This window comes from Gossypium raimondii, chromosome 11 (assembly GCF_025698545.1).
Source record: "Gossypium raimondii isolate GPD5lz chromosome 11, ASM2569854v1, whole genome shotgun sequence".
NCBI classification, from domain to species: Eukaryota; Viridiplantae; Streptophyta; class Magnoliopsida; order Malvales; family Malvaceae; genus Gossypium; species Gossypium raimondii.
In genome coordinates this window covers 54,411,104-54,430,606 of record NC_068575.1, presented here as the reverse complement: position 1 = coordinate 54,430,606, position 19,503 = coordinate 54,411,104, and the positions used below count along the sequence as shown (strand labels likewise).

General features: G+C 36.2%; 2 protein-coding genes across 3 annotated transcripts in view; both read left to right on the top strand.

Annotated features, from left to right (window-relative positions):
• The first annotated feature begins 629 nt into the window (after positions 1 to 629).
• Positions 630 to 1,698, top strand: LOC105802849 (NDR1/HIN1-like protein 12). The gene has a single exon (XM_012634731.2). The coding sequence runs from the start codon at positions 886 to 888 to the stop codon at positions 1,498 to 1,500; it is 615 nt and encodes a 204-aa protein (XP_012490185.1). The 5' UTR covers positions 630 to 885; the 3' UTR covers positions 1,501 to 1,698.
• A 3,069-nt stretch (positions 1,699 to 4,767) lies between these two features.
• Positions 4,768 to 19,503, top strand: part of LOC105802850 (transcription factor bHLH67) — a 38,665-nt gene continuing 23,929 nt past the window's right edge. Inside the window, exons 1-4 of one of the 2 annotated variants that reach the window (XM_012634732.2) lie at positions 4,776 to 5,256; positions 5,634 to 6,296; positions 6,397 to 6,789; positions 6,967 to 7,569. In XM_012634732.2, coding sequence (XP_012490186.1) covers positions 5,143 to 5,256; positions 5,634 to 6,296; positions 6,397 to 6,789; positions 6,967 to 7,035 — 1,239 coding nt within the window. In that variant the 5' untranslated portion in view covers positions 4,776 to 5,142 and the 3' untranslated portion in view covers positions 7,036 to 7,569. Of the gene's footprint in view, positions 5,257 to 5,633; positions 6,297 to 6,396; positions 6,790 to 6,966; positions 7,570 to 19,503 lie in introns of those variants that run through there. The other variant, XM_052623025.1, reaches the window with a different exon arrangement.

Genomic DNA, 19,503 nt, shown 5'->3' with positions numbered 1-19,503 from the left:
ACCAACTGTTTAACATGCTAACATCATATAATGCCCGACCAGTAGAATAGCCCACACACTAAAGCTATCTACCACTCAGCTTCGCAGCTCCATCCAACTTTGAATAACCTACTTTATAATGTTTATGTTTAATTAGATGGGTTTAGAAAATGTTAAAAGGAAAAAGACAACTGGTGAAAGGAACTATGAGTAGGTTTTGAATACTTAATAGAGGTAAAATAAAAGATTGATTTAATCACGACCTCAAATTAAAATTAATGATAAATATTTTGTTGAATGTAATTTTATATTAAGATGTTATTACATACTTTTAATGATAGAATTTAAATAATGTTATAAGAACGGACAACCATAAATTTCAAAAAAAAAAACTAATATCCTAAAATTGAAGGACTTCATAGGTACCGTTTAAATATCGACTTTCATACTCATTACCAATTGCTTTTATGAATCATGTTTTTGCTTTTTCTAATTTCTTTTCTTTTTTTTCAACATATGGCATATAGTGTTCCACTCCTCCAAAATAAAGTTAGAAAAACAAAAAGCAATGTGAAAAAATTAAAAATAAATAAATAAATAAAAAGGCTAAGATATAGAAATTCAAAAGAAACAAAGGAAAAAGAAAAAGAGCACCCCACCCGGGAGCTTCATTTGTTATAATCGAAACATAAGGGGGAAAAGCCCACTTTAGCAACCATCGAGGTATGGATGATGGACCCAAGCCCCCCTCTTTTGTTCCATTTGTTACACACAACATTTTCTTCTTAATATAGTAGTATTTATTTTCAACATTGCCATTCGGCCGGTCACCACCACCCAAGGAACCCTCCTCCCTTTTACAATACAAATACCTTCCATGCCAGACCATGTAAACCAAAAGACAAAATGACACAAGAAGGTAAACCCAAGACACCAAAACACAGCCAAGGAGGCACAGGCCGGTCCTGTGGCTTATGCCTTTTCATTTTCCTCCTCTTGGCAGGAGCATCAGCAGTTGCTGTGTGCCTCATCTACCGTCCCCGCAAGCCTCGTTTCGCTGTAGTAGGTGCAGCTATCTACCAACTCAACGCCACCTCACAACCCATCATTTCCACTTCCATGCAGTTCACCATCGTGACAAGAAACCCCAACAGGAGAGTCTCTATCTTTTACGACAAGTTGCAAGCTTCTGTTTCGTACAGAAACCAGCAGATTACTCCCGCAACGGACTTGCCACCACTGTACCAAGAGGCAAAGAGCACGGTGGCACTGACCCCTCTGCTGGGTAGCGGGACGGTGCCAGCATCGGCGGAAGTGGTGAATGGACTGATGATGGATGAGGCGTACGGAGTGGTGGCGCTGAGGGTGGTGTTGCTGGGTAAGTTGAGATGGAAAGCTGGTGCTATAAAGACAGTGAAGTACGGTGTTTATGTGAAATGTGATGTTTGCGTTGACTTGAAGAAGGGTGCGGTAGGGCCGGTGCCATTGCTTGGAGCTCCTCCTTGTAAAGTAGATATATGATTTGAAGCATGTAGATCATGTAAATGGCTTTCATTTTACAAGCTAATTATTCTGGCTTCTCTCTTCTCTTTTTGTTTCATGAATTTTCGTGTACCTTTGGTGCTATGATTTTTCCAAAGTTCTGTAAACTTCTTTATGTCTAATTAGCCCTAAGCAACGTGTTCAGACAAATTCATAGAAAGGGGCTTCTTCTTCTTCTTCACAAAAAAATGTGTGCTGTTTTTCTTATAATATTGGCTACATATTCCTCAATCCTCACTGGAAAGTATTTCCCCGACAAAGGCACAAAGTTATAGGGTTCTTTAGTTAGGTGTCAATGCCATTGCCATTAGAAGCTCTCATTTTCTGTTCCTCTTTATAGTAATCGCTTAATTTCCTCTCCATCATTACTAGGACCACTCTTTAATTGCCTTTTGAAGTTGCCCAATTATCTACTCCCGTATTTAGCTAGGCCTTAATTTGAAGTCTAAAACAGAGATTACATTTTTACATATATAAGTACCAACTTTGATTAAAATTTGCAAATATAAACTTTCTTCGGATTCTCCATATATCTCAACTACAAGTGCTGAAAATGTATCAGATTCATGTTATATCGTAAATTTGGGAAAATGCTAAGAAAGAAATTCACTTCTGGAATGTATATTATATAATTATATCCGAACTGTAAAAAATATGTTCATTAATATCAACCTAGTGGTATTTCCTTTAGTAATTAACCACAGAAATATCATGGGAATAACTAAACAATCAATAACCTTTCTTTTAATTTTGTTCCCAAGGCTAGCAAGGGTCGAGTTATCTGAATCTATGTTTATTTCTCATTATTTTTGGTAAGGTTAGAGACAATGTTCCTTTTTTAAACTAAGCAAACATAGTAGTAATATTATACTAAAAAAGTACATTATATTTTAAAGTAGAGAATATAAATTTAAATTTTGAAAACGATATTGTTGAGAGGAACAACTTCGAGTTTCAAACATAAACTATTAAAATAAAGTTAAATCTCCGACTATAAGGTTAAGTTAAAACAAGGTTCTTGCTCGAGAAACCGGAGAACTGAAGAAAAATAGCCCAAGCAGATCGCAAATTGCCCTTCATGTTCAACAACAATATTCATTGATCCATATTCAGTACCTGTTAGTTTGTGAAGTATTTAACTTCTGTCTCTCAAACCGGGTCCACTACGCCTGAACTACCTTATTTTATTTAAGATTGGGCTTGAATAAAATGTAAAGCCCATAGGGCCTGGGCAGAGACAATGTTTAGAAATTCCTTGTTAGGCCTAGTCTGAGCCTGACCCAGAAAGATCTCTGGGATGACCAAATGTGAAAGATAATAAAAATTAAGACGAAATACACCAACAATCATTAAATTTTTATTTCAATAATAAAACAGACGTTCAACCTTGCCCTAAAAGTTATTCTAAAATTTTAAAAATAAATTAGCATTATGTCCATTATTAGACCATATGGAAGAGTACTTTCTATCTTCTTTCAATCACACCTTCTTTCTAGATTGTGAGAGGGAATGGGAAGATCTTGCCTTGGTTTATGTGAGGGAGTGTGGTGGATTCCATTCCCCACGGTTGACCTCTTAAGGAATCTTTTCGTCTTTCTCTTCATTTGCATAAAGCTTATGAAGCTATAGGACGTGTGCCAAAATTTCAAGACTTCCCTATGTTTGACGCCAATATTTTAAAACTTCATCGCTTTCCCTTACAACTCTTGTAGCAATAAAGTATTGCGTCCAAACATTGTACAGATAAGCATCGTATTGTGAAAGATGGAAGTTGCTCCTCTTATTTAGCTTCTTTCTTCCACCCAAGTGTTTCTTCTCTTGCCATTTTAATTGGCAATGATAAGAAATAGCGGCTGTTGCATGTACAACCAATAACATATGAGGAGCCACCATATTTAAAAGGATCCCTTCATTGATTCCCATTGAGGGAAGGATTTCTAATTAGCTTCCTTTTTTTCCTTTTTTCTTTGCAAACATTCATCAGTTCATTGTCTCTCCCTGATGCCTCCTTCGCTCCCTCTTTCATCGTCACCCAATCTTTCAGCCTTTTGATCATTACACATGCTTCATCGTCTCCTTTATTATTCTCTCACGCGACTGCAGCACCATCAATATCTAGAATGTTTATCTTTCAAAATAAAAGAATATATTGTACAAAAAAATATTTTAAAAAAGTACGGTGAAGTCGGTTAACTGACCGAAACAGTATAAGTTAAATTGGTTCAATAAAATCAAATATGATAGTTTGAATAAATTAATTCGATTATTAAAAATTATTACCGGTTAAGTCGGTTAAGTACAAATAACTAACAAAAATAACCAAATACACACCTCTAGAGAGATTATTTTGCTACTTCAACTAATATGCTGAGAGTAAATTGTTTATTTTTTCAATAAAAAAACTAAAATGCAATTTAAAATATAGTAAAGGTACTGTTTTGTTACTAAAATGCAAAATTTGGCAACACAGGTGTATAGCAATTGCCTCCAATAATTGAAGTCTATCAACAACTGGAGTTTTGCGTCACAAGAATCATGTGAAATGGGGTTATGCCATCCTCTCATTCATTTTGTAAATGAGCTGACAAACCCTGTTTGATTTTACTGAAGGATGAAAAATTCAACTCTCTAAAAGAGGATAAGGTTCCTTGAAATCTTGGGGCTTTGGTTTATCCATGATGATATACGAGGATATATTGTTGATGAGATGAATCGCAGCTCAGCCGGCAATGGTAACACTTACGGATTTTTTATTTTTGACTGGCTCTACTATGTGCGAGCATAATAAATCTATGAACTACAGGACAAGACCAAAGTTACCAGTTTTGTTTAGAAAGAAAATCCCCCCTGGTTGTGTGGCTGAAGGCGTGCAATTTAGTTTTACAAGTAGAAAATGAATAAACGGCAGTTCAAGTGGATAATTTTTTTAAAGTCATTATCGAATGAAATCGGTGTCCACAATTCTCAGGCTCCAATCATACGTCATGTGCAAACGGAAAACGAAGGATTATATGACTTGCAGTAAAATGGGGAATTCACAAAAAATATATATATTAATATTTTAAAAACAAAGGAAATGGTGGAGATGCGCTATAAGGAAATGACCCATCATCAATCAGACGGGTGACAAAATCCATAGGAGGACTTTCCAAAGCTTTTTTCCTTTTGGTGTACGCTCGAAAGGGAGTCCCCACAACTGTCTGTCCCCGCTGCTAGACAAAACTGCAATCTCCAATCAGACAATCCCTCTCTCTCTCTACTCTTCTGCAAAACCCTCACCAACCCTCCCACTCCCAAGTAACCAAATACATACTGTATAATGTATATCTTATCACTCTCACTTTGGCTATTTTCCACCCTTCGTTTCTTACCATATCTGTTGCTCGTTTCCTTTTCCTTCACCATTGTTTTATCCCAGTTTCCAGTTGCAGCATTTCAACTCTGTTTACAGCCCCCCCCCCCCCCTTTTTTCAGTGAGAATTCTTCAAAGCATTTATTACCAGTACCAGGAAACTGAGGAATAAATTGTGTGTTGGCTATGGGGGTGGTGTTAGGGTCTTATTGTACTTCATTGGGGTTACATTTATTACTTGTATTGATTTGTTAGCTTCAATTTATGGAATGTTGGTAACTGAGAGAGGGACACAGAAGGAGAAAAAGAACGAATTTAGGGCATTTACTTCAACTACTGCTAAGCTGTTTATGGAGAGGCCCCAAGGACCCATTAATCCTTATGTATGTTATTTTGCTTGCTTTAGGACTTTGTGTTTCTTATTGCATTTCTTCTTTTCTCGAATCCCGTTTCTAGACTCAAGATGGAGACTGCATTTACACTAAAAATGCTTGCATTCAATGCATCTTATGTTGTTTTGCAGGAAAATACTAACATCTGCTACTGCACTACTACTTCTTCTTACTCTTTCAACATTCTACTCTCATTCTGCTTTCATTCTCTCTTTATCTACTGAGAGAGACTGAACCATGTGGCCTCCACCCAATTAAATGATATTTTTCTTTTCAAATATCTTTAGATTGTTAGCATTTGAGCCAAGTTAAAAATTTTGCTTATTTCCTTTTGTTTTTGTTTTCTCCCTTCAAATTACTCATTGCAGTTCCTAGGAGAGCATTTGGAGGTGGAATGCTTAGAACAAGGTTTTATTAGCTGTGAGAGATTAAAGCTTGGAGAAGAAGAAGAAGAAGCACACTTTTCAATACCAAGCTTTGAAGAGAAAATGCCATTCCTTCAGATGCTTCAGAGCGTGGAGTCTCCTCAGCTTTTTGCCTTTAAAGAACCCAACTTCCAGACACTTCTGAGACTGCAACACATGAAGAAGCCTTGGGAGCTAAACACCAATCCTTTTATTCCTGAAATGGAAACCCAAGTTCAAGCCCTAGAGCTGGAAAGTTGTGTCACCCATGAAACAGTACTCGACTTACATTCACCAGTCAAATCCGAGACCAAAGAGCTTAAGAAAAGCCCACCTTCAAGCTCATGCGTTGAAGTTCTCAGCTCTGGGTCTAACCAACACCAACCAAAGTCTGATAATTGTAGCAGAGAACCCAACTTGGGCTCCTCATCTCAGAAGATTTTCACAAAGTCCCCTCCGATTACTAGAGAACGAAGAAAGCGAAAACGAACGAAGGCAGCCAAGAACAAAGAAGAAGTTGAAAGCCAACGCATGACCCACATTGCCGTTGAACGAAACCGTAGACGTCAAATGAACGATTATCTAAATTCTCTCCGCTCTCTCATGCCTCCATGTTATATCCAAAGAGTATAACAATCTATCCTTCACCAACATTTTAGTCCCCCTGTTGGGCTATTTAGCTCTACTTTCTTTCACAAAAAAATCATGTTTGGGTTTGTGTTTGCAGGGTGACCAAGCGTCAATCATAGCTGGTGCAATTGACTTCGTTAAGGAGCTAGAGCAACTTCTTCAATCCCTGGAAGCACAGAAGAGAACAAGAAAAGTCCACGAAAGCAACAATAGCATGTCAAATCCCGCCATGGAAATTCATCAGCAAGAATATGAAAATGGATCTGAAGATGGACATTGCGGGGAGGAAGTAAAAGCAGAAAGCAAAACAGGTGCAGCTGAAGTAGAGGTTAATGTAATACACAATCATGTCAACTTAAAGATTCAGTGTTCAAGAAGAGCTGGTCAGTTGATACAAGCCATTGTCACCCTGGAAACTCTTCGGTTAACGGTTTTGCACCTCAACATCACCACTTCGCGAGCATCTGTTCTTTACTCGTTCAATCTCAAGGTAATATTGTTTGTTCTTTTTTAAAACAAGTTTTAGTTTGCGTTTTCAAACTGGTGTTGGAACAAGTCGTGGCTCAAACCCTAGTTCCAAAATTTCTCAACAGTTGTCTTTGTTTTTTTGTTGGTTTTGTTTTGTTTTCTTCTTTATCTGGGTTTGTGTTGGAAATGGGAATGGCAGATGGAGGACGACTCTGCGCTAAGATCAGCGGATGAGATAGCAGCAGCAGTTCATCAAATATTCAGCTAAATTCAAAATTAAAATGAAAAAAAAAAAGGATTTGGTCATTATTCATTAGGCAGCTGACTTGATTCCTGAAGCGAAAGTAGGGTAGAAAAGAGCAGACCAGGAAAAAAAGGTAAAAAGAGAAAAAAAAATGAAAAAAGAGGGGTCCATTCCAAGCAATGCTTTGTTCCACAAAGACAATTGAAGACAGAGCTCTTGATGTTTACATCTTAACTTAAGAAACTTCCCTTGTTTATCACTAATGATTTAATTTGCTTACTTAATAGAAATGATAAATCTATGTAATTTCCAAGTTCCTTTTCCTTTATTCTATGTTTATATTATTCTGGTACTAGCTTCTGGAGTGTGGGGTCAACCGAGGGCCAGCCAGCCAGCATTGCCTGCCCTGCCCTGGGCCTGGTGGAGGTTTAGGAAAGTATGGGTTCATCAAGTTTGAAAATTTGTTGTATAAATCTCATGATTACACTTTAGCGAATGATGCTCCCCTTTTTATATTGACTTTGGTGACGTACGTATGTATGTTTCATCATTATACAATGTCCTCTCCGCCATTCCTTTTTTTTTTCTTTTAAATTTTCCTGGTTGCACCTTTCTTTTTGGACTCTAGTTCCCTTTTGACACACTTCATTTCCAGCCTTCTATCTCATGGACTCCTCTATGAAAAAGTCAATTTTTTAAATTTAATAATTCATTTGCTAAAATGCTTTGTTTCCCTAAATGTAGCAAGGAGGAAATAATTAAATAAACATTTATGGAAGAAATTGGTTGTAGGGTTTATACCTTTGAACATTATTATCACATCTAATGGACTGGAATAAAGGAAGGTTAGCAAAACAAACTCATTTAAGCTTAGGAAAGATGTCATAGGAAGGACAAGAATGGTAGGATGGATGGGATTGTACCTCTTACAAGTGTTCGATAAAATCCCAAGGCTCACGCATTACTAAAACCGATAGAGTTCATGTGCTCATCTCATGTCTCATGGTCATGGCATGGGGGTATTCATTGACTTTAAATTTTCTCCAAGTAAAGGGTGTTTGACTGAAAGAACAATCTAAATCTTACATGGTTAAATGACATTATCAAAGATTTGACCTGCCAGCCTACGTGACAGGTTCTTGAGGTGACAAACCTTTTTGGGTAAACACAAAGTAGAAGTGATGGACACTGGGTGGAGGGCAAGAAGAAGAAGAAAAAGAAAGGCGGGGGTTTTGACGGAAATAATAAAAAGTCGAAGGTGCTAATTTGACGAAGCTTATAGAGCAAGTGAGCAACCCCACGGAAAGTTGTCACACGGGTAAGAGAAAGGGAGATAGATGCAAATGCAGAAGTGCGCAGCAGCTTAAAGCACACATCCCCAAGTGAAAGAATCAAAAGAAGACCGGACCGGAGACAAATCGCTCTCTTATTGTAGCTAATGTCCTAGTCATTTTGGGTCTTCGTGTTCCTTCTTTTTGACAGCCTTCCCCTTCCCAAGCTCTGTCCTAATCCACAATTGTTATCCATCGAATGTATAAATGATTACAGTTTAGCGAATGATATTCCCCTTTTGCTTTGTGGGTCTGCGTATGGATGTTTCATCATTATACAATGTCTTCTCCGCCTATCTGTTTTTTTTTTAAATTTAATTTTCCTGATTGCATCTTTTTCTTTTTAGACACTTCATTAACAAAAATGTCAATTATAGCATTCAGATGTCCAAAGATTAGATAGTATAAGGAAAGTAGGGTTAAATTCTCAGGAACTGGATTTACAGAAATTCATATTCCTCGAGATCTAGCATAGAGTCGTGTCCAAGAAAAACGGCGTACGTGGAAAAAAAATAAAAAAAACAAAATTAAAAGTTTGGATGAATTGAGATTGCGTAAATTGAAATTGAAATTGTAAAAATAAACAGAGTTGAGAAAAGAGTCTTTGGTGGAGAGATTCTAGCCTCTGGTTATCTCGATCCTCCTTGGGTTCAATCCTAGGCTTTTAAGTGATCCTTCTCGAACAAAATAAGCCAGTTATAGTAGAAGAGGACGCCTACAACCACCAGCTCCACTTAGATTTTAGACTTACGATTTAGAGGAACCTGACTTTAGCCAACCGTCACTTTTGTGGGACCGTTTTACACTAGATCATCATTTCTCAATGGCGAATGTCACGCCATTTTGTTTCTTGGGCTCGACAACCACAAACGCAATAAGCTAACAAACCGACTGTGCAACCTTCCCAAAATATATAAAGCGGCCGCCTTTGCACAATATGAAAAGATTACTTTTAAAGGGATATGGACGGAAGCGTCAATCCCGTAATGTGGAGAAACGATGAATACTCGTTGAAAAGGCTAAATGCATATTCTAAGCCTCATGAACCCTTTTTGGGAACCTCAACAACCTTTGACTAGATGAGTTTTAGTGGCTCATGCTTTTTGGTAAAAAAGAAATAAACTTAATAAAAATGAAATTTTATTGAATAAATGAAAAGTACAAAGGCTATAGCTTTTTGGGAGAGGGAGCTTTTATAGAAAAAATGAGTGTTAATTTGTTTCACTCCATCCCCTATTTATAGTATTTAGAAAACTTAGTCTATTCCTAATTAAATTCTAAAAGATAAATAAAGATAAAAGCTAAAATTAAATCTAAATAATCTTAACAATAATCCTAATATAATTTAAATTTAAATAGAGTCTCGTGTTTATAAAATCTCTTCTTTGCACTTTTTCCCACCAAGTCTGCCACACGTTGCATTTTCGGCACCACTTGTTTCCTATTTCGCATGCTGGCCCATTTTATCTTTAAATTCATGCTTTTTACCCCCAAATTTTCTTTTGCCTTCAATTTAGTCCCTACAATATAAAAAAACCATAAATAGCTCAAATTAGTAAGATTATACTCAAAATAAATATGTAATTAATACATAAAAATATGTCATTCCAAAATATTATCAAATTCCCCCTACTTAGTCCATACTTTCCCTCAAGTATGGATCTTATCCACCATGAAATTTAGATTTTACCATGAAAGAAGTATCACTCCAAAGTTTTATAAAAATTAGGCATAATGCATATGAAAATAAAGAGAACATTTAGCTTGCTTTAAGTAAAACTGAAAAAGTATTCCAATTTAAACACACAAAAATTAAATCGTCTTGAATTATTTCATGAAAATTAAGTAATTTACTAAACTTACCAAGACACCCAATTTGTTTCCACATTTAGTCCCCAAATACAATTCTTTATTATTATTTTTTACTTCTTTTTCCTTCTTTTTTTTATTTTTGGTTATTCTTTGCTTAAGAATATATTGAACCTTTTGACGCAAAAAGAGATGACAACCAAGTACCCCACCCCAGTTACTCATCCCAACATACTCCTAATTTATTATATTTATATATGTTTTTTTCTTAAGAATATATTGAAACTTTTGATGCGAAGAGAGATGACAGCCAAGCATCTCACCCCGGTTACTCAACCCAACACATTCCTAAATTTTTTTGTTTAATTTCGGTTAATGGAGTTTTTCCTAACACGTCACACAACCTTTTGACGCGAAGTAAGATAATAACCCAAGCACCTTACCCCGGTTACTCAGTTAGTCACGTTTTATGCTGCACTCATAACCATGGAGGCATCAAAACTTATTATTATCATGAAACAAAATTTTAATTTGGAGGACTAGGAAAAACAATCAAGTGTCAAAAATAAGTTTCAGCAACTCCCTAACAGTCATGAACAGAAAATTAGCATGCAATTGTATTAAGTGTCCTCTTTGCATTTAGACTTAATCGATTTTACTATAAGCAAGATAGTGTTAACTTTATTAATCATAATTATTTTAGCCTAACAAAAAGAAAACAGTGGAGATGAAATCAATATAGCAAAATCATAACTAACTCAGTAGACAAGAATCATGCTCGTAGGTCAAACAGTGGGCAATTCCTAGTTAAAATCTTAGGCATGAAAAGAGACAGGATATACTAAAAATAAATGTGGGCAAAAATGAGCACAAGGCAGCAGCAATAGTAACACAACAGTAAAAGCAGCAGATAAAATTATAGAAATAATGAGGAATGACTCCCCCTACTTAAAACACATTATCCTCGATATGAAAGAAAAATAGAAAACAAATATTTGAAAGAAAAAGGTTTTAGAAAAACTCCTCATGTAGTCACTGTCGTTCATGCATAGCTGCAAGAAGGAGAAGGTTATGCGTCGCGTGAATGAGAGGAAGGAAGGGAAGGTGTTCGTCAGCTAAATTGACGTGTTGGGGAGCCGAGAATCAGCGCCAGCAACTGTTGACGGCGAATGAGGTTTTGGTCACGACACGGCTTCTAGTCCTAACCATGGTGGTTGGAAAAATCGGTGGTAGAGGTGATGGAGAAGGGGAACGGCTGCTGAAGGGTTATTTTGGTGAAATTGGGGAAAAGTTTAGGGTTTGAAGGTGTAGAAGAAAGGGTGTTTGGCTGTAGGGTACGTGTTCGAGTGCAGCTTTTGGGTAAGTATAAAGTAAGGATGCGCTATCCCTACTTGGAATAGGGATAGAATAAGGGATGTTTGTGAAAGCATGTCAATTCTTGAGTTTTTTTCTTTGCCGGTTTACCTAGATAGAAGAAGAGAAATTTATTAATATCGAAAAAAATAAAGTAATAAATAATAAAATAAAATAAAGTAATAAATAATAAAATAAAATAAAAATTGGGTTGCCTCCCAACAAGCATTTATTTAATGTCGTTAGCTTGACGCCCCAACTAGTATTGAGATTGTTCCAGCTAAGTTCTTTCATTCGTATGGGCTTCGAAATTCTCTTTTTTTACCATATCCACTATGTTTGGGTTCAATTGTCCTTGCGCCTCTTGCTTTGGTTTCGTTTTTTCCTCCGAGAAAATATTATTTGTGTCTGTCAAGGGGTTAATCCCTTTTAAGTTAGCAATAGTCTCATCATTCTCCAAAATGCGCATTTGAGATGCTTGAGAAGTGGTTTGAATTCCAGATTTGGTGTCTGCACAATAGAAAGTAGAAGTTTAGTGTTCATCGGAGACAACAATTCATTAACATAATCAAAATCATCAAACATCATTTTAGGTTTATCTCCATAAGATGACTCAAAAGTTTCTTCTACTAATGAGTCAATTATGTCGACACGGTTTACATTCAAAATTTCACTAGGATGACTAATAACACCATAAACGTTAAACTTCACGATCTCCCCGTCAAACTCCATCGTGAGGGTTCCACTACTTACGACAATCTTAGTATTTGCAGTACTAAGGAATAGGGCTGTGCATAATTTGGTTAACCCAATTTTTTTTCAGTTAACCGACCGAGTTCGGTTAATCGGTCGGTTAATCGAAAAAATTCGGTCGAGAGTCGGTTAATTTTTTTTATTTTTTCGGTTAACGGTTAAATCGGTTCGAAACCAGTCGGTTAACCGAAAAAATTGGGTAAACTGAATTTTGCAGGGTAGGGCCTAAACTAGGTCAAATTAAACCCGACCCAATTTTTTCTCAAGCTCAACACCGAATTTTTTGGGTAATTTTCGGGTAATTTGGGTAATTTTCGGGTAAATCGGTTAATTCGGTTAATTCGATTAATCGGGTAATTCGGGTAATTTTTAACCAAAAATAAAAAATACATAATTTTCGGTTAACCGACCTTATTAACCGAAAAAATTTCGGTTCGGTTAACGGTTAAAAATTTTGGAAGGTCGGTTAATTCGGTTATAGTAATTTCGGGTCGGTTAACCGGTCGGTTAACCGAATGAACACCCCTACTAAGGAAAGGTCACCCCAACAAGATGTCTGAAGACCTAGGAGCGTTATCCTATTCCATTTTTATCACATAAAAGTTTACACTAAAGATAACACCTATTTTCATCAAAAAAACCCGCGTTAATCGATTTATGAATGGAAAAAGGCATTACATTTATGGAAGCTCCTAAATCACAAATAGCTTTTTTAATTCCTAAGTGGCCTATTTTTCATAGTATAGTAAACATGCCCCTATCTTTACATTTTACTAGCATCCTTCGCTACAACACCGCAGATACATTTTCACCAACACTTACTCTTTCATTTCCAGTCAACTTTCGCTTGTTGGTGCAAAGCTCCTTAAGGAACTTGGCATATCGCGGAATTTGTTTGAAGGCATCCAACAATGGCATGTTGATCTTGACGTTCCTGAATGCTTCGAGGATCTCTTTTTCCTCCTTACCTCTTCAATGTTAGTTAATCGTCCTAGAATTAGAGGTTGAATTATGGGCAATAGAGGTTTCGTTTGGACCTGTTCATCATTCTCCTACTTTTTCTGGGTAGAATCTTAACCAAGATTCTTGTCAGGATTTGGTTCTAGTACTTTTCCACTTCGCAACGTCACTGTATTTGCGTGTTGTCTTGGATTAGGTTCTATTTGTGACGGTAACATCCCTTGTAAGTTCATTTTCTCAATTGATGTAGTCAATTCTCTTATAGACACCTCGATTGTCTGTTGAAAATCAAGCATATTAGCTGCTAATTTATTGACCATGGTTTCTTGAAAGGTACTTGAATCTTGCGGCAACTGTGAAATCAAGTTTTAGTATGGTTGGTTGTACCGTGGGTTAGTTTCATAACTTAAGTTGGGATGGTCTTTTCACCCTGGGTTATAGGTATTAGTATAAGGGTCATATCGCCTTTGGGGTGGTCTAGGAAAATTCTCCACAGCATCTAAATGGGCCATAGTATCATCACACAAACTAGGACACGCGTCTGTTGTATGTTCGTGTGTTGCACAAATTTTGCATAGTCAGGTTGGTCCTTTTTTTACTGCAAAAAAAATTCATGATATTAGTAAGTCGATCAACTTTATCTTCTAAAGTTGAATTACCTAGTTGATGAACCCTTCTGGTGGGCTCAGGATTGGCTCAAAATTGCTAAGTATTTGCAGCCATCGTGGATATCAAGTCTCTCGCCTGTTGGGGAGTCATGTTGACCAATACTCCTTCACTAGCAACATCTACCATATTCATCTTTATGGGCTTTAAGCCCTCATAGAAGTATTAGAGCAGAAACTATTCTGTTATACCATGTTGTGGGTAACTTGCTCATAACTTCTTAAATCGCTCCCAATAGTCGTAACGAGACTCTACTTCTTTTTGCCTTATCCCAACGATCTCCCTTCTTAATTCAGCTGCAATCAATGCTAGAAAAAACCTATTGAGAAAAAAATGAGAAAGATCAGTCCAAGTTGTAATAGATCTATGGGTAGATAAAATAACCATTCCCTAGCAGAATCTGCTAGGGAAAAAGGGAAAGCACGCAATTTGATTTGATCCTCAGTTACGCCTTGAGGTTTCATGCTAAGATAAACCATATGAAACGCTTTCAGTTATTTGTGAGGATTTTTGTTTCGCAACCTACGAAAAGTCGGTAATAACTAGATAAATACTGACTGCAGTTCAAAATCAGTATACATAGTAGGATACGCAATGCATAATGGTTGTTGTTCTGCTGGAACTTCAGCCATTTGCCTAATTGTTTAAGCCATATGTGCTAGATTCGGGTTTTCATTAACCATTGCATCAAGCACTTCTTCTGGTGGATCGACTCCTATTATTTCGTTCTCCGATGTTTGAGTAGGGTTTTCGTTAACCCTAGACTCAACTTCGTCGTCTGCTTCTATTTCTGGCAGTGGGTTACTCTGAGTCCCTACCACTTCTGACTACTTTTTCGTAGCTTTGTTTCCTTGTGATTAGCTTTCGCAGTCTTCTCTATTTTTGAATCAAACGCAAGAATACCTGGAGCAAATCTGGTCATAAGAAACAAAAGAAACAAAATTAGTATATTACCAGTCTCTGGCAATGGCGCCAAAATTTGATGCATCATTGAGAGCACCAAAAATATCCTATCCCTATAGAATAACGAAAAGAATAATATAAGAAAAGTAGGGTCAAATCCTCAGGGACTGGATTTGCACAAATTCCTATTCCTCGAGATCTGGGGCAAAGTCGTGCCCAAGAAAAATGGCATACTTGGAAAAAAAATTAAAAAAACATAATTAAAAGTTTGGATGAATTGAGATTAAGTAAAAAGATTTTTTGATGGAGAGATTTCAGCCTCCAGTTATCTCGATCCTCCTTGAGTTCAATCCTAGGCTTTTAAGTGATATTTTTTCGAACAGAATAAGCCAATTATAATGGAAGATGACGCCTACGACCACCAGCTCCACTTAGATTTTAGACTTACGATTTAGACGAACCTAACTCTATCTAACCGTCACTTTTGTGGGACCATCTTACACTAGATCATCATTTTTCAATGGTAAATGCCACACCATTTTGTCTCTTGGACTCGACAACCACTGACGCAGTAAGCTAACGAACTAATTGTGTAACATTCCCAAAACATACAAAGCGGTTGCCTTTGCACAAGATGAAAAGATTAATTTTGAAGGGACATGGACGGAAGTGTTAGTCCCGTAATGCGGAGAAACAATGAATACTCGTTGAGAGGGCTAAACGCGAATTCTAAGCCTTATGAACCCTTTTTGGGGAACCTCGACAACCTTTGGCTAGATGAGTTTTAGTGGTTCATGCTTTTTGGTAAAAAAAAGAAATAAACTTAATAAAAATAGAATTTTATTGAATAAATGAAATGAACAAAAGCTAGAGCTTTTTGGGAGAGTGAACTTTTACAGAAAAGATTAGTGTTAATTTATGTCACTCTATCCCCTATTTATAGTACTTAGAAACCTAGTTTATTCCTAATTAAATTCTAAAAGATAAAATCTAATATTAAATCTAAATAATCTTAACAATAATCCTAATATAATTAAAATTTAAATAGATTCTTGTGTTTATAAAATCTCTTCTTCGCACTTTTGCCCCCAAGTCTGCCACACGTTGCATTTTCGACACCAGTTGTTTCCTATTTCGCATGCTGGCCCTGTTTGTCTTTAAATTCACGCTTTTTACCCTCAAATTTCCTTTTACCTTTAATTTAGTCCATACAAGATAAAAAACCATAAATAGCTCAAATTAGTATAATCATACTCAAAATAAGTATGTAATTAATACATAAAAATATGTCTTTCTAGAGTATTATCAGATAGATACAACAAAAACGTAAACCTAAAAAAAAACCTTGCTACAAACTTTGTCCTTGTCACCATGCAAGGAGCAACATGGGAAGAACCTCAAGATCTTGACAAGCGGTCACGACAATTGGCCCAAGCGATATGCACTCTTTTCATAGAGGCCATGCTAACGAGAAGTCCAAAAAGAGATGTCAAAATCACCAAGGTATCGATGAGAACACTAATAGTGGAGGTGCCAAGGACGAATAACACCCTCGGTAAGTTGGCCATGACAAGCACCAGAAGAAGCCTTGGTGCGATGACACCAACATCAAGGCTCAAATTCGAAAAGAGACTATAGAGATGCTTAGCCGCTAAAAAATATATATGAGCTTCAGTGCTGCACAAAGCAAAGGGAAAAAAAAAAGCTATGAACGGAATCTCACCAGACATCAAAGTGAAGGATAGAAACAAGATAGGAGACCCCATGGAGCTCTAAGGCTCCGTATCACAAGCCGCGTGTAAGTGTCGATGATGAAGCCCAAATATGCAACCACTGGGTCAAGTTGCTCGATAGGTCACTAGAGGGCTTTTCGAAAAATTAGGGGTCTAGGCCTCCAAATTGTGTGGGAAAGCTCTTAGAGGTAGAGGAAGACTCTAAAAGCGTGGAAGAGCATTCGAAAAATAGCAGTGCAGCTCAAGGAATTCTTTGGAACCTTCCAAATCGGTAAGCACCACTGAATGAGGAAAGCTACCCTGGCGAGCCCCATAGTATGTGGGAGATTGGCCCAGGCGGGCATAAAAGGTTCTAGACACACCTAGTGTGTAAGAGTAGCACCTAGATGGGGTTGGAAGGGTCTGGAAGCACAGAGGGTGTGAGAACAGTACCCCGAAGGGGCTTAAACTACCTTAGATTATATATATCATCTTGGGGTTGCTTATAAATGGGGAGGCACCTTTAGGACTACTGATAGCATGGGAGAGTAAGTTTTAGCGAGTGTTGAACGTATAGTGAACATAGATAAATAGTATCTTTTGTAAAGCCTTCTTGTACATACCTTGCTAAGTTAATACAATTCCAAAGCATTGTCCTACACTTCCCCTTGTTTGAGTTTGGCTATCTTGAGTGTCTTTATCACAGTTGGCTCTTAAAATACTTAGGCAACATTGGCTTCTGTTTAAAGTCATATATTGAGCTGAGCTAAAATCTCAACCTATAACTAGTGGTATTAAAACTTGGTTTGAAAAAAAAGCCTCTCAAGATAATGTCGTCTTAAGAGGAGATATTGAGCCAAGAGGTCGAGGGTATGTTGAGACTCATGGTGTCGCAACAAGGGTAGTAAAGGTGCCTTGAGAGGGAGCTCAAGGGATGGGGCATCGCTGAGGGTTGTACGGATGCGCTAAAGTCGAATAGTAGAGAGTCTTGAGAAATGCTCAAGGATATGTTAATGGGAGAGCTCCGAGGGAATTCAGCGAGGTTATATGCGACCTAGTCCAATGAAACAAAACCCTTAAAGTTTTGGTGAACTAAATCCCCATCTTTTCAAAATATAGAAACTAATAGTAGCATTTAACCATTATAAAAAATTTAACCTAGAAGTTATGGATTTAGTATTTGTACTTCAATTTGTTCACTTCTAATCCCTATATATTTTTAACTTTAAACTTTAGTCCCGACTATATGGTAATTATTAAATTCATTAAGTTTAATCCTACTATTTTAAAATTTTAATGTGTCAAATATCTTAGTAATGTATAATGTCATGTCGGTTTGTTATTTTCACATATTACTCAAAAATTTAGTTAATCAACTATCGTTTGTATCAATAATAAAATTTAAATTTCAAAAAGTATACCGACTAAGAATAATCAAATCGAGAATATTAACTAAATCTACAATTTTATGCACAATAGATGACTAATGGTAGAATTTAGCCAAATGAATTTGAAAAGTACAAGGATTAAAATTGATTAATTTGAAGAGTACATGGACTAAAATTGATTAATTTAAATAGTACATAGACTAAATTTACAACTTATGCATAGTAGAGACTAATAGCAAAATTTAACCTCAAGAAAAAAAAGCGTATAAGAAGTATGTATAAGTGATAGATATTGGGGTGAAAGTATCATGGAGGTCTCTATATTATGAGTCGATTGTATAATTAATTCATATACATTATATGAAAAAGCAATTGGTCCTTTCTTTTAAAAATTTCATCAATTTTTACTATTAAAAACCGATACGACTGACTAAAGAGTTAGATAGTTACATATGACGTGCCATGTATATTTTAGATTGACATATATAGACCAATTTTTAACAATAAATATAGATAAAAATTTTAAAAAAATTAATTCACTTCTCGATCTAATTTATAAATTTTAATTTATTTATTTTGAAAGAAAAAGACGATGTAATGTGAATTTTAGAATAAAAATCTATATGGCACTGGAGCTGAGGGTAAAAAGTTAAAGGGCAAGACGGAAATAATAAAAAGTCAAAGGCGCTCATTTGACGAAGCTTATAGAGCAAGAGCAACCCACGCTTGTCATAAGGGTGAGAGAGAGGTCGATGCAAAATGCAAAAAGTGTGCAGCAACTTAAGCCTTCAAGCGCACATCCCTATGTGAAAGAATCAAAAGAAGACTGGGCCGGAGACTAACAGCCTTTCCCTTCCTAAGCTCAGTCCCATTCCACCATTTATTTTTTTCTTTTACAACCCTATCATTATTACTGCCTTCCTCCCCCTCTTTCTATGCTATCAGGTTCTTTTTAATGATTCGATGCCTTTTTCCAAGTCAATGAGATTACCTTCATTTCTTATCGGTTCCTGAGAATTATTAGCTGTTAAGGGATACCCTGAAACATTATGGTTAATTAAGGAAACGTCATAAAATATTTTTTTTAGAAAAAATGCATAAAAGAAGTTTCTTCTATCCAACACGTAAATACCACTGTATCGTAGGTACGTGGACTAGAGTATATTGGAGCCACAGCGACGGGTATATCCATGGGGGGGACATTGGTCTGAGATCTTTTAAGATGTGAATGTTTTACTGGGATATAGCATAGCATATTCAACCTAAAGCCTAAATAATCTCGCATATCTCTCTCTATTTATATTATCGTTGACATTAGATAACTTTAGCTTTTTTGGATTATCACTAACCATCGGTTTGATTTTTATATAACCAAAATCGAATAAATCACTAAAATCAAATAAATTGAATTGGATTTTTTTAAAACTGAATTAATCTACGTTTCACTTTGGTTTGATTTTTAATTTTTGACTTTTTTTCTTCAAATATTTATTTACAAAATAATTATAAAGCTTATATTATAAAATATTTAAGAAATGATATATTTTATTTCAATGAATTTGATTGAACATTGAACCCATTATTTCTTCCATAATTTTCTCTTTGTTTTGATTTTAA

What these genes read in the sequence shown, in the direction of transcription:
- LOC105802849 (XM_012634731.2), top strand. Translation starts at nt 886, where the DNA reads ATGACACAAGAAGGTAAACCCAAGACACCAAAACACAGCCAAGGAGGC.